This window comes from Coffea arabica, chromosome 2e (assembly GCF_036785885.1).
Source record: "Coffea arabica cultivar ET-39 chromosome 2e, Coffea Arabica ET-39 HiFi, whole genome shotgun sequence".
Classification (NCBI taxonomy): Eukaryota; Viridiplantae; Streptophyta; class Magnoliopsida; order Gentianales; family Rubiaceae; genus Coffea; species Coffea arabica.
In genome coordinates this window covers 31673562-31687657 of record NC_092313.1, presented here as the reverse complement: position 1 = coordinate 31687657, position 14096 = coordinate 31673562, and the positions used below count along the sequence as shown (strand labels likewise).

The 14096-nt window shown below is 36.1% G+C and overlaps 3 protein-coding genes across 19 annotated transcripts; 1 reads left to right on the top strand and 2 right to left on the bottom strand.

The window, feature by feature from the left end:
* Window positions 1-940: 940 nt before the first annotated feature.
* Window positions 941-3187, bottom strand: LOC113729564 (L-type lectin-domain containing receptor kinase IV.1-like). The gene has a single exon (XM_027253843.2). It carries the CDS (start codon window positions 3177-3179, stop codon window positions 1149-1151), a length of 2031 nt encoding a protein of 676 aa, XP_027109644.1. The 5' UTR covers window positions 3180-3187; the 3' UTR covers window positions 941-1148.
* Window positions 3188-7219: 4032 nt separating this feature from the next.
* LOC113732389 (uncharacterized) lies at window positions 7220-10898 on the bottom strand. 17 transcript variants are annotated; one of them, XM_072080337.1, is made up of 4 exons: window positions 8988-10862; window positions 8526-8616; window positions 7572-7638; window positions 7220-7497 (listed from the first exon to the last, which is right to left on the bottom strand). In XM_072080337.1, the coding sequence occupies exons 1-4, from the start codon at window positions 9029-9031 to the stop codon at window positions 7352-7354; spliced, it is 348 nt and encodes a 115-aa protein (XP_071936438.1). In that variant the 5' UTR covers window positions 9032-10862; the 3' UTR covers window positions 7220-7351. The 17 variants fall into 17 exon arrangements, 1 of the variants encoding a protein (XP_071936438.1); XR_011840710.1 differs by having other exon boundaries at window positions 7591-7638; window positions 8526-10859; XR_011840711.1 differs by having other exon boundaries at window positions 7268-7638; window positions 10234-10831.
* A 644-nt stretch (window positions 10899-11542) lies between these two features.
* Window positions 11543-13542, top strand: LOC113729005 (cytochrome P450 CYP72A219-like). Its single transcript, XM_027253337.2, has 4 exons — window positions 11543-11719; window positions 11990-12234; window positions 12387-12771; window positions 13117-13542. Exons 1-4 carry the CDS (start codon window positions 11543-11545, stop codon window positions 13540-13542), a joined length of 1233 nt encoding a protein of 410 aa, XP_027109138.2.
* The last annotated feature ends 554 nt before the right edge of the window (window positions 13543-14096 follow it).

Here is a 14096-nt window from a genome sequence, read left to right as displayed (position 1 = left end):
TGATTGCCACTACTTGATTATTTGCAAAATCGCTACATTAAAGTTTAGAAGTTGCAATGTAGATAAAACACAATAATATGTTATATTACTAAAAGCATATAAATATCAAGTTTGGAAGAAAAACCTATATGGTATAAGAAAGATGGAAGAGTGATATCCTTCTACTTCATCTTTTTCTTCTTTAATCTCGTGAATGCTCTCCCTCTGTGTGATTTGAATTCCAATTGATACATACTCCTATTTAATACTTGTCTTTTAGATCCTCAATAGCTAGCATCCACCAGCGAAAATTGAAAAATAACATAAAGAGTAAAGAAGTACTTTACATCAAAAAGTGTTCTTAAACTAAAGTTATAAAGCCGTTGCTTTTGCTATTATTTATCTGAAAGTCAATAAATCATAACATAAGCTGCTAAGAAACGTAAAAATTTATCATGTTTCTCTGCCTCATCATGTTACTTATTCCAATAAATGATAATTAGGAGAGGGAACGTGTAACAAATGTTTAGCTTTGTATGTACGTATGTGATTGCTAATCAAGTGGTTAAATTTGATTAAGACTTATTGTTTTGCTCTCCCCTGCACGTAATAGGCTTCTAAAAGTAGTCATAACTGATTCCCTTGAACTAAAATTTGGACTCAACAATTTACTCTCCTCAAAAGTTGTCTTCTCTGCACGTAATAGACTTTTGAAAGCTGTCTTCTCTACACGTAATAGACTTCTGAAAGCTGTCTTCTCTGCACATAATAGACTTTTGAAAGTAGTCATAAGTGATTCCCTTGAACAAAAAAAACTTGGACTCAACAAATTTTAGGAGTATGGAAATGGGATTTACGTGTAAGGATTCATTAAGAAGACTCATGACTCTAATTGACGGAAGTAGTTCCCAGTAATTAAATGAGTACGACAAGTTATTAGTAGTAAAAGAAGTTAAAGATGTTTTAGACGTGTAATAATTTCATTAAGGATATATTAGGTGTTACAAAAGAACGGAAGAACACGACTACATTGTATAATAATAAATAGATAGATAGATAACTGCACAGAATTGGACAAAAGCACAATCGCTTACAAACTTACTCAATTGTCATTCTACACTTTCTAACCAAACATGACTAAACAGAATAATAAGAAGCATATTAATCGATCAGCGGCCACCAGAAAGAACAGAATCAGCAATGAAAGAAGAAGATTTAGAACATGGCTTCTCCACAGAAGATGGATAGGAGCTAATAAAATCATTAGAGCCATCATAACCTGCAGATGCCAAGCCATTTGCAGTAATACCAAGAGATGGCAATTCAGGTAGTTCCGCAGAGCATTCCAAGTAGAGCAGAACTTGCCGCATGCTTGGCCGAGCAGTGGGCTCAGAATGCGAGCATAACAGACCTAGCTTCAACACCAATTCCGCCTCCTCAATCACATAATCAGCTCCCAATTTTGGATCAACCGCCTCAAGAATTTCACCTCTATTCCAGCATGAATACACGCGATCAACCAAAACCACATCCTCCGTGGGCGCTGCTGGCTCGATTGGCCTCCTCCCGCAGGCAACCTCAAGCATAAAGGCCCCGAATGCATAAACATCCGTGCCTGTTGTGGCCTTTCCCCTTCTATTAAGTTCAGGGGCAAGGTAACCAAGAGTTCCCACTACATGGGTAGTCTGTGGGGCAGTTCCATGATCATATAACCTTGCAAGCCCGAAATCTCCTAACCTTCCATTCAATTCACCGTCTAATAATACATTGCTGGCTTTTACATCCCTGTGAATAACTACTTGCTCCCATTCCTCATGTAGATAAAGCAATCCAGATGCTACGCCTTTAATAACTCGAAATCTTTCGTTCCAATTGAGGGTGTAATCCTTCTGGTTGTATAAGAACCTGTCCAGACTCCCATTGGGCATGAATTCATAGACCAAAAGCAACTCGCTCTTGCGCCGACAATAACCCAAGAGTGGCACCAGATTTCGATGGCGCAGACGGCCAATACTAACTATTTCAGCCACAAATTCTCTTATTCCCTGTCTTGATTCATGAGATACCTTCTTGACGGCAACCTCAATGTTGTTTGTTGGCAGAACTCCTCTGTAGACCTTTCCAAACCCTCCTGCGCCTAGTAAATCTTTATCTTTAAACCCTTTGGTGGCGGTGTATAAATCTTTGTACTTGAACCTGTGTGGTCCGTAAGCAAGTTCCCATTCTTCCACCACTTCTGCAAACTTCCTCTTCCTCCTTACATAGTAAACTGCTCCTGAGACCGCAATTGATGTTGAAATTACGCAAATCAGGGGCAAGCCGATTGTCAAAAGTTGAGACACCTCCTTTTTTCCAACTCGAGGAAGCTTTGGAAGCCTACTGAGATCGAGCCTTTGTGCAATCCCATTTATCTGGAAGCTCCATCCCAGGATATAATGGGATGTTGGTCGTGAACCCGTGGATGATGAGAATCCAACGTACATTTTCCTCTTCAATATTGGCGAAAGATCGTAGGACAGAGTCAAGAGAGAAGCATTTGGCTTACCTTGTGACAACGGAGCTAATGTAACATCTATTTGCTTATCCAACCCATTATATTCCACCCAAATTTGAATTGGCTGGCCACTAGTAAGACTTAAATCTAAATCTGAACCATTACTAGCCTGGTATCCTGCTGGCTTTGCTGCTTTAGACCTTAAACTGTTAATATCTATACCAACATGATTGTCATTGATATCACCGAAGTCATTGGTCTCGTCAGTGTCCAGCTCCACCCCGAAAACGTGATTAGTGGCATTGCCATTGTTGCTCTCATTGAACAGGCCCAAGAACCCCTTCGATTGAGCCCCTGGAAGACCTCTTGTTGGTGCAATCACGAAAACAATCCCGTGACCACCTGCCAGGGTTGGAAATTCTGGCACCATAGCGAAGACGAAGTAGGTGGAAAAGGAGAAAGCTGAACTGTTCGAGGTGTTTTTGAAATTGATGGGATTGGGAAAAAAGGCATGCCCCATGCCCCCTTTTCTGGAGTCAGATGTGTTGGTCAGCTCAAGGATGCCATTTCTTCTGATTCTTGCTGCTCCATCAACAATCAGGTTCGCTGATTGGAACCCGTTATAGCTGAATCCGGGATCGTTCAAGGCTGCGCATCCAGCCAGTATACACGCCACCACCAGTACTAAAGTTGTTTTGAGTAACATTGTGTAATTAGGCTTGTTCTCTTCTGTATACTATAGAATTTATCTTGGCGCCAAATCAGTTCTTGACTAGTCTATAATAACAAGAATAAGAGGCTACTGTTCTTTTCACCTTCTTTTTTGGTTTTCTTCCTTTCGTGTTTTGATGAAAAGGATAGTCAATCCCGTATGTCCAACATAAATGCGACCTCAAAATTTCTACATTCAACCGTCAAAGACTCGTAGGCGAATGAAAATTTCGCAGCATATCACTGAGTAGTATCTAGATCTCCAACCTTCTTTGATTACTCCGCGTACACTTGCATCGCAGTCCTCCCCTTGATGCATAAGTGACTGCCATTGGAAAATTTGATTTTTCAAACTACGAATTCTAACCTCTGTAGGACGTATAGTTATCGATCTTTCTGTTTGTGCATTCTTCGGTCAATTTTACCTAAGACTTTGAAATTTCAATGGTCATACGTAAAAGGAGATTATGAATTATGATGATTCTCAAAATCCTGTTTAGCCTGGAAGGACATAAGAAATAGAGGTAAAGAGATTTTACAGATGATTTTTTTTTAATCTTTTTTTTTTTTTTTTTGCATAGACCAACTTATGTAAAAGCGACCAAATGTTATTGCATGTAATTTGAATAGGTAGTCAGAAAAACTTCATACAAGTCGTTTGCCAACATTATTTGGATCAATCATAAAAGGACTCTGAATTCATAACAGATCAAAATGTTTGAGTATAACCTTTTTTTTCAGTAAAAAATAAATAAAACCATGCGAGACTAGTCAAATATATATTGCCTCAATAAATCCCTCCTTAGTCATCAATGTAGTAGACTAGAGTTGCAGTCTGTGTGTTCAAATTGAAACACAATTTGTTCAACAATAAAATATGCTTTAAATCAGTGTAAGTGTAGAAATTATTTTTGCAAAACCACACGTGGCAAAATCCTAGAGCATCAAATACTTGGCGAACTTAGATCAAGGCCTTTCAAATTGAGTTTTATCCAATTCAGTCGGTTCTTATAATTCTCATAGTAACTTTTAGCACAAACTCATACAATTTTGATGTTATCATAGTTGTTATTTTAATTTAATTGTATGAATTGAAAATTTCATATCTACATCAAAATTGTATCAATTTGCACTAAGGGTCCGTTTGTTTCGGGTGAAAATGTTTTCCAGGAAAATATTTTCCTAATTTCCCGTGTTTGGTTGCACAAAAGTTACTGAAAACATTTTCCTATGTAAAATATTTTCACTCATCTTATGAAAAACAACTTCCCTTCCAAAATTTTTTTTAGTGTAAACAGGAGGATTCGAACCCAAAACCTCTTCCTTACACTCCCTCCCCCGTACCACCCCACCCAACCCAACCCAACCCTCCCCCTAGTATATTCAAAATAAAAAAAAAAACCTCATCCTGCTCATCCTATGCTAGTAATTAATTATGTATAATAGGGACATTTTTTTCTAGAGAAACTATCAGCAGTAAGAGTGCAAGATATATGTCACAATAAGCATTGCATGTAATTGATATTTGACACTAAATGGCCAGCAATTTGTTTATTGCTTAAGGATATATTTTTTATTCATATATACATTTCTCCAAGATTTTTTAAAGTTAAACAATGAGATAAATTTTTTTATTTTGCATGGGAAGAAGTATGTAGTTATAATGTGTAGAAAGTAAAGATAGAGATAAAAGTGAAAATATTTCAAAAGTTAAACAAACACCAGAAAAATGAAGTAAGAAAATATTTTCAATAAGTTGACCAAACACCTAAAAATGATGAAAGGGAAATGATTTTCATGGAAAATTACTTCCACGGAAAATATTTTCCCAAGGAAAATATTTTACTTCCAACCAAACAGACCCTAAATGTTATAACAATCACATAACGGGACACAACTGAACACTCCAGCTTGAGAGGTAATGGATGCGGCTGACTTGCCTAGTTCCAACTAAAGCGAGACCCCGGCCAAAATGTCAAGCCACGACCATTTAAATATGGGCTAGCCTTGGAAACTTCAAGTCCAGACCCGCTGAAAACCTAGGTCCAAGGTCCAGTCCAGTCCCGGTCACCATGCAAACCAGTGACCCAAAATTCTAGCCATATGGCCATTCTTGATTTTGACAGCAACAAACAAAACAAGTATTTAAATATGGGCTAACCTTGGAAACTTGAAAGCCAGACCCGGTGTAGACATAGGTCCAAGGTCCAGTCTGGTCCAGTTCGGGTTATCATGCTAACTAGTGGCCCAAAGTTCTGGCCACATGGCCAAACTTGATTTTGAAAGTTATTTTTTTTTCTACCAAAAATGGTAAGAACACACACACACAGTTAGATTAATATTTAGGGAGACACCAAAAACGGCCCAAAGGACAATTTAAGAGAGACCCACAAAGCAACCTGTTCAGCCAATTGGTAACTGAAAGTTACAAACTTAACAATTTTATTCCTACGCTGGCAAAAGAAGAAATGGTTTACATGCCAAACTCGACTTTTGAGAATACATAACATTTCTGAATATGGTTAATTTGTTTAGAGAGAAAATGAGACAATGAATAGAATTGCCGCTATTGGATATCTACATTTGTGTCTTTTAATTACAAGCTAGCTAAATCTACACGTTCACAATCTAAATTCACATCTTTATAATCAGTTGACTGAAAAATCCCTAATATTTATGGGGCTTTGGTAGAAAATTTTTCAATAAAAAAAATTAGTTTTTTTTTTTGTGAAAATAGATGGCACCAATTTTGGATTTAAAATTTACATCATTATGAATGGTCTTAAAATTTCTGACCTTTTTTCATTCACTTTGATGACATTTATTTATTTTTCCTCTTATTTGGTGGAGAGAATGTTTTATATCTTTTTATCATGTAAGAGGAGATAAGAGATTTTTTTTAATTGTGTGAATAAAATATTTTTATCTTTTTGTCACATTGCACTTTAATGTTAATTAAAGTATAATTTTAAAAAACACTAACGGATCGATGATTAGGATGATGGTATCAAACAATTTCAATTAATTAAAATTTATAATTGATTTTTTAAGCATCTTTTGTTGCATGAAAGACAAGTTTTGCTATTGGAAAAAGTTTCTATCAAACTCCTATGGGCTTTATTATCATCATAATGCTAGAGGTGTGGATTTAAACTGAGGGAGTGTAGATTTAGCCCCATCCTTTACATTATTCTATCAACTTAATGATTTAGAAGAATTATTTAATAGTATTAACACGTAATTTTCCTTTCACTTATAGACTTGTACCATGCCAAATTAAAACTAGATTTGGTCACATAGTTTTTAAGGCCATTGTACATCTTAAAAGTACCAATATTTTCATTGCATACAGGTAGTTAATTTTAAGTTTCATAAGAAACATACAAACTAAATCCAGATTCCAAGATATAACCTCTAACTCCAAATCCTAACTCAAATGGTCGAGTTAATCTGACAATGAAGTATTGGATTAGTAAAAACTACAAACAATCCAAAAAAAAGGCGGTCTTAGTTTTATTTTTCTTTAAGTTCACGAGAAACTCTTAGGGTACGTTTGGGGAATTGAATTAGAATTGGAATTCTATAGAATTGGAATTCCAAATTGCAAAAATTGAATTAGAATTGGAATTCTATAGAATTGGAATTCCAAATCCTTGCAATTCTTTCGTTTGGAAAATGCATAGAATTGATACGGAATTTATTTGGAATTCCAAAATTCTTTGTTTGAATGAGAGAAAAATTCATTAGGAATTATAATTGTTTTCATGAAACATTTGCTTACATAAAATTTTTCTTTTTCTTTTTTTCTTTTTTTATATAATAATTTCTTTTTTTCTTACATTTAGCTAATTTTTACTAAAAATTTAATGGAAACCAATTTGTACCTTTAATAATTTATTTTTTCTTGCATTTAGCTAATTGTTACTCAAGCTTTAATGAAAAATGCAAATTACTTCCTTTTTTGGCAAATTATCAGCCAAAAACCCGACACCGTCTAAGATATTCAGGCAAAAATTACAACCAACAATGGCAATATAAATAGAAAATATTGCAACAATGATAATATAAATCGACACCTGCATATCAAGAACAGAATACTTGTGCTAAATTGCTTGCTTAAACAACCATCATAGAGATAGAGGTTATATACTTTTTTTTTTTTTTTGGTCAAAGATAGAGTAGGTTATATACACTGTAGTGGAAAAAGTAGCCCTCATTTCTGGCTACTTTAACATTGAAATGGTTTGTTAGCAATCGAAACTTTTGGCCTCTGGAAGCAACACCAGTCCTAGCCATTAGTAGTCTCTTGGCGTCTGAAAAAAGCAAACATTGATACAGCCAAATATTGATATAATCCATGACTACTATAATGAAAAAAGCAAATTACTTCCTTTTTTGCAAAATACCAGCCAAAATCTCGATAAGCCCCAAGAGCAACAACCAGCTGAGACATTCTGGCAAAACCACAACCAACAATGAAAATATAAATAGAAAATATTGCAACACAAATTCACGATTCTTTAGAAGAATGCATTCTCACAAAAAGTTTAATAAATGTATTCTCGCTAAAAGAAATAGAAAAATGTATTCTCGCTAAAAGCCTAAAACAAGCCAAAGAGAGAGGTAGCCCTTTTGAATTGTAATGGTCCTTTCTAGCTTCAAAGTAAGACAAGAATTCAACCAATTGTGGATTTCAAAAACACAAAACAAAGGAACCAAGCCATCAGCTTCAACATTGAAACACCAAGGCACCACCACTTTCCTCCTCCTTGCAGACCTACACAGCCTTCATGAACATCAAAAATTCATTGGTCACGTCAAAACATATAGTCCACAACTGCCTTGTAAAGTTCTTGCACAAATATAGTCAGCAAATGCACCAGCAACATTCCTTTTCCCTGTATGAAATACTCCTGATTTTTTAGGTGGTTTAAGACACAGATGCCCATGCCAGTTCACAATGTTTCCATGTCAGGTAAGGGTGACTGTAAAACTGCATAAGCTCAATGCTAAATTAAGACCATTTTCCTTTGACAAATAATACTTGAATAAAGACACAACAACCATTTTGCTTTAGCTGTAGAGCAAATGTATCATTTTCACAAGAAAGGAAGCACCTGCCTCTAGCTTTTCCTCTTGCTTCTTAATATCATTCTCATCTAATATTCAGCGCCTTCAAAGAAATTTGACAGGGTCACTAATTTGCTACAACAAGTATACAATAATCTCACCTCCTTTATAGAACAAGACACTACACCTGGTGTGAAAAGTTAACAAAATAAGGAAGTAGAATAATAGGCTTAATCATGGGAAATTACAGTTATATCCAAGGCTTACTTACAGATGTTACTCTACAAGCAGTTACTTTAAGTTCTTGTTCAAGTAGACCAGGCTCTGCTTCATTTAATTGGAGAAAACCTCTCTCCACTACCCTGTAATAAATTCAATCATGGGATTATTTGTAAAAGTCATTACCGTTTATAACATACCTCGTCGCTAATTTTATCATACACCAACATCGAAATTAAGTTTAAGCTTTGGCATTTATAACATATATACTTCATTGCTCGAGTTTAGCTACTATTATACACAAAAGTGAAATTAAGTTGACTAATTTTTACAAAATTTGCCATAAACTTGACAAGTTTTTCACCATTCAAAAGTTGTGCAAAATTGAAATTAGAACATCTACTTTACAATCATATAACGTTAGACAGTCATGAAAAACACTACATCAGATTCTCACTCAAAAAAAAAACAAAAAACACTACATCATAGATCATATTGGACATTCATCACCTACCTGACCAGCAGTGAGCTAGCCTTGAATAGTAACTTGATTGGCATAACAAAGTATCTATCCGTGATACTTCTTAGGGGTAAAACAAAATGCGCATGGGCAGTCCTAAAAACAGGAACACCAGCTGCCACAATGAGGCAATGCAAAGTTACATATTGGTAGCATGCAGTACATTCTTATAGGTGTCCAGGACAAGTGAAAAGGACACAAGTCTGTTGAGCAGAATACAAAAAGAAAAAGGAAATAATCTTCCTTCGCTCTTCAGTCCAAAAATTCACCCACTCAGCTTCTCTAACTTAGTAGAAAACCAGTATACTAGCTTATAGTGCATAAGCAGATTGGTGTTCAAGGTATTCCTAATATTTGTGAATAACTAATGCATGCTTTTACCATAAAGCGTGCAAAAATTGAAGACAAGCCACCATTTTAGGAACAATTAACCAGCACTTAATCAGTAAACGTTGCCACCCATACAAAGTATCTCAGTTTATTGCACCAAACTAATAACTGGATAGTTAGAAATTATTCAAGATATATAGTTACTAATTGGCATCAAGAATCCCAATCAACAATAGCTCATGCTTATAGAAATAAAGACCATGAAACAAACATCTCAACATTTTACAAGAGATGACAAATCAACCAGGGAATTGATTAATATTTAAATTAATGCCACAATATACCATTAGACACAGAAAACACCACAATCTTTTTGAAATAAAATTAACTTTTGATGTATTTGGTTATTAAGCCTTCAGAATTTCTTCTATACAGACTTCACATGATTTCATATTCAACTACAGCTCAGTCAAAACCCATTTGGAAGCAAGCGCCTCCACTAGAACCTAGAGAGCTACTAATGTAAGAGCAGATATCATTAATTCCTGCTTAAGGGGCCTTAAACCCCTCCTCTGTAACCCAAAAAAAAAGAGAGCAGATATAATTGATGTGTAGTGCATTGCAACATGAAAAAGAGTAGGGAAACGGGCTATCACATTCTTAAGTGGTATCTGCTCACTATTATTGAAATAAAAACCAGAAAGCACTACAAACATAAACCCTCTTCCAAGACTACCATCTCTATTCTAAAACACAGAGATAACAGAGGATGATAGTCAATTAGCACTCATCATAAGAAAAAATAGACATGAAAACAGAACAAACCATTGCAATGTGTCCAATGAAACAAAGCTATGTAATAAAGCCCATAACCAATGATTAATTGAAAAAATTTCAAAGATAAAGTAACCTTTCACAAGCCCTAAATGTGTCTGAAATTTGGGGAAAGCAGAAGAGCTGAAGGAGAGAGTCCAAACGTCAGGCTGAGAGGAATAATGGTGATTACAGCAGCAATGGAGGAGTGGCAGAGGCAAGTGTAGAGACGGAGTGACAAAAATTGGATGGAGTAGGTCTTGTGATGGGCAAAGAGATGGGCGGAAGGTGGTGGGATTGGCAAAGGATGGAGGGAGTGGCCAGAGAAACAGAAGGCAGGAGAGGTTAGTGTTGGAGGTGGAAACGATGGTGGAGAAGGAGCAATCGGAACAGGAAGCTATTTCTTGCAACTTATGTTTGACCCGATTTTAATTTTTGACCCATGTTAGATCCGCGTGTAGATCCGGTTTAGTTGTGGAATTGGAATTGGAATTCTTTTGGTCCGATAAAGAATTCAATTTATGGAATTGGACTCCGTAGAATTCAAATTCAATTCTAATTCTTTATGTAGAGCAGAATCCAAACAGCAGAATTTGAATTGGGGCTCCAATTCCAATTCTAAACCCAATTTCATGGGGAACCAAACATACCCTTAGTTACGAGTACCAGTTCATAGTTGAGGTTGGAGGAAACTTTTTTGGACTAGTGGATACTAATCTGTTTTCACTATTCAGTAAATGAGACAGCTGTTTCTAGCAAGAAATTTTCTTTTCCCCCTGTTTTGAGTACATGAAGGAGATTGCAGAGTAAATGCAAATTGGAGCAACGAGAGTTGAACCTTGGCATATGAATACAAATGAGTGGATGTGCTAATCTGGACAAATTATTCTAAATTAGGTTGCTTGTCAACTTTCCAGTCTCAAGAGTTTAAACTCAATGATACTGTAGCGCTACAGGAAGCCTCAATCTTCTCATGATTAATGTAAACCTCAAACATGGTGAATCAAATAGATAGCAATACTGAGTATTCAAAAATAAATGAGGCCTTTATATCCTCCTGAGTGATTGGTTAAGATGATCAGAATTAAATATTATGATCATAATTCATCCAAGGAGTCCAATTTATCTACTGTGAATTGTTAGTCATGCAATTCTTGCAATCGTGCTTGTTGTATACATTACTGTCTGATTTTCAGGTACTGGCAGGAGTTCATAAGGTCAAGTACCCTCCCGTATCTGGGTTTCAATATATCCATCTTGTCAAATGATAAAAGAAACGGATAAAGATAGTGGTACTAAGTACCCTTGATTGATTTAAGATGTTTATTCAATCTTGAGTTGAAACAAGTGGTGAATGACTCTCAGGTAAGAATTCATACATGTGGCTTGGACCAAAACCGATAGTGATGATCATGAACCCTGAACACATAAGGGAGATCACAACAAAGATTTACATCTTTCAAAAGCCTCGTGCTAATCCACTTACCAAATTGCTGACACAAGGGCTGGTGAGCTATGATGGAGATAAATGGGCTAAACACAGAAAACTCATCAATCCCGCTTTCCATGTGGAGAAATTGAAGGTTCTCTCTCATTTTATCTGGGTATTTAATGAATTATCTCTTCATCTTTTATAAGATCTACAAGGTAAGGTTGTCATACCAGAAACCTTGGAAACTTTGATTAGTTCATTGGAACGAATGATTTCCCTGTGATGAAGTGGTAAAGTATCTGATTACAGGAAAAGCAAAAACAAATGTGATACCTAGTTGACAAAATGAACTGAGAATTCTTACTGGAGGAATAGCATTGTACATGACCTCTTTTTCGTTTTCCCGTGTTCTTGCCTGTAGCATATGGTCCCATCATTTTATGCAAGCGCTAGTGAGATGTTGAGCAAATGGGAGGAGATTGTTTCAACCAATGGCTCCTGTCAGTTGGATGTTTGGCCCGATCTTCAAGCTCTGACTTCTGATGCAATTTCACGGACGGCATTTGGAAGTAACTATAAAGAAGGAAAAAGGATATTTGAACTTCAAAGAGAACAGTCTGAACATTTCCTAAAGGCTAGAGAATCAATATACATTCCAGGATGGAGGTAAATTTTGTTAACTCACTGCCTTCTCTGTTCTAAAGAAGCTTTTGACTTCTAAACTCAATGCTATTGCTTGGAAAAGATCCCTTTACCCAGTAAATGAAGTTCGATATATAATCTTTTGTTGCTTGTTTGTGAAACTATGTTCTTTTCAGGTTTTTGCCAACAAAAAGAAATAGAAGAATGAAACAAATTGCCAAAGATGTTCAAGAATCTATTAGAGAAATTATAAATGCAAGATTGAAGGCAATGAAAGAAGGGGAAGCTTGTGCTGATGACTTATTGGGTATATTACTCGAATCCAATTCTAAAGAAATTGATAATCACGGCAACAAGGATTTTGGCATGACTATTAAAGAAGTTATTGATGAATGCAAGCTGTTCTATTTTGCGGGGCAGGAGACCACCTCAGTGCTGCTTGTATGGACAATGATCTTATTGAGTAGGTATCCAAACTGGCAAGTGCGGGCTAGAGAAGAAGTTTTGCAACACTTTGGGACTAACAAGCCTGATTTTGAAGGGTTAAATCACCTAAAATTGGTAAGTACTATTTACAATTTACATATATCGTTGTATCATTGTGACATTCTAATGCTTTTATAGTTGCTCTGCCACCACCATAGATGTAAAATCACCTCAAACTCTTGAATACGTACACTCTATAGTTTCTTGATTAGGAAAAAAATACTTGGATGTATATAATGTAGCTTTGCTAAATAGATCTTAATTTACTTTTGACTAATCTTTATTTGCTTTCAATCTTCAATATTAGAACAAAACTCTATGCAATAATCTTGTCCAGTGAGGTCTCAAGAACAGATACTCTTAAAATGGTGCTATGGAGAGCTTTAGTGGGGAATCTGAGTGGTTTATCATCTGTAATAGGTCACCATGATACTACACGAAGTTCTCAGACTATATCCGCCAGCAGCTACCATTGCTCGAAGAGCTGCTGTAGAAATTCAGTTGGGAAATTTAACTCTACCAGCTCAAGTGCTGTTATCATTACCAACAATATTGTTGCACCATGACCCTGAAATATGGGGCAATGATGTGGAGGAGTTTAAGCCAGAGAGGTTTGCTGATGGAGTCTCAAATGCAACGAAGGGGCAAGTTGCGTTCTTCCCATTTGGTTGGGGACCTCGCATATGCATTGGCCAAAACTTTACCATGGTGGAAGCAAAACTGGCAGTAGCTATGGTTCTCCAGCGTTTCTCCTTTGAACTCTCCCCATCTTATTCTCATGCACCCCGTGAAGTCATAACTATTCAACCGCAGCATGGTACTCACTTGATTTTGCACAAATTGTAGTATGAAACTATGAATAAGTAATTTGCAGCTGTTTGTGTCCATAGCTTGTAAGGATACAAAAATTAAGATGTTCAAATTTGACTTCTCTTCCAAAATCGAGATAGATCTCCTGTACTCCTTCTGGAGTGAACAACAGTTGTATGGAGCAGTTTGTCCCTTCTGCATTTACTGTACCATGTGTGTTCGTAAATGCCTCAAACGTGATTGTAACTTTTAAGCAAGCATTGTGAAGTTTTCTTGTTAAAAGTCATTTACAGATGAACAAAAACTCAGCAGTCACACTTGTCCGCATAGGGCTTCACTTGCTTGAAGTCAGCTTCTGCAGCAATGTGTTTATTAGTTTGTGTTAGTCTTACAAAAAGGTGCGCAGCTGCCTAAGTAATGACATCTTAAGCAGAACTAAATCTGCAGTTGCTAATGGTAATAGATGCAACTGAAAATCGTGTTTAACAATTGACAGTGATGAATTACTTAAACACCACCTTTAAAAACATGTATTCTTTTTGTAATTGACATCATTCCAGACTTAGCTGTGAAGAATTCGCTTGGTCAAT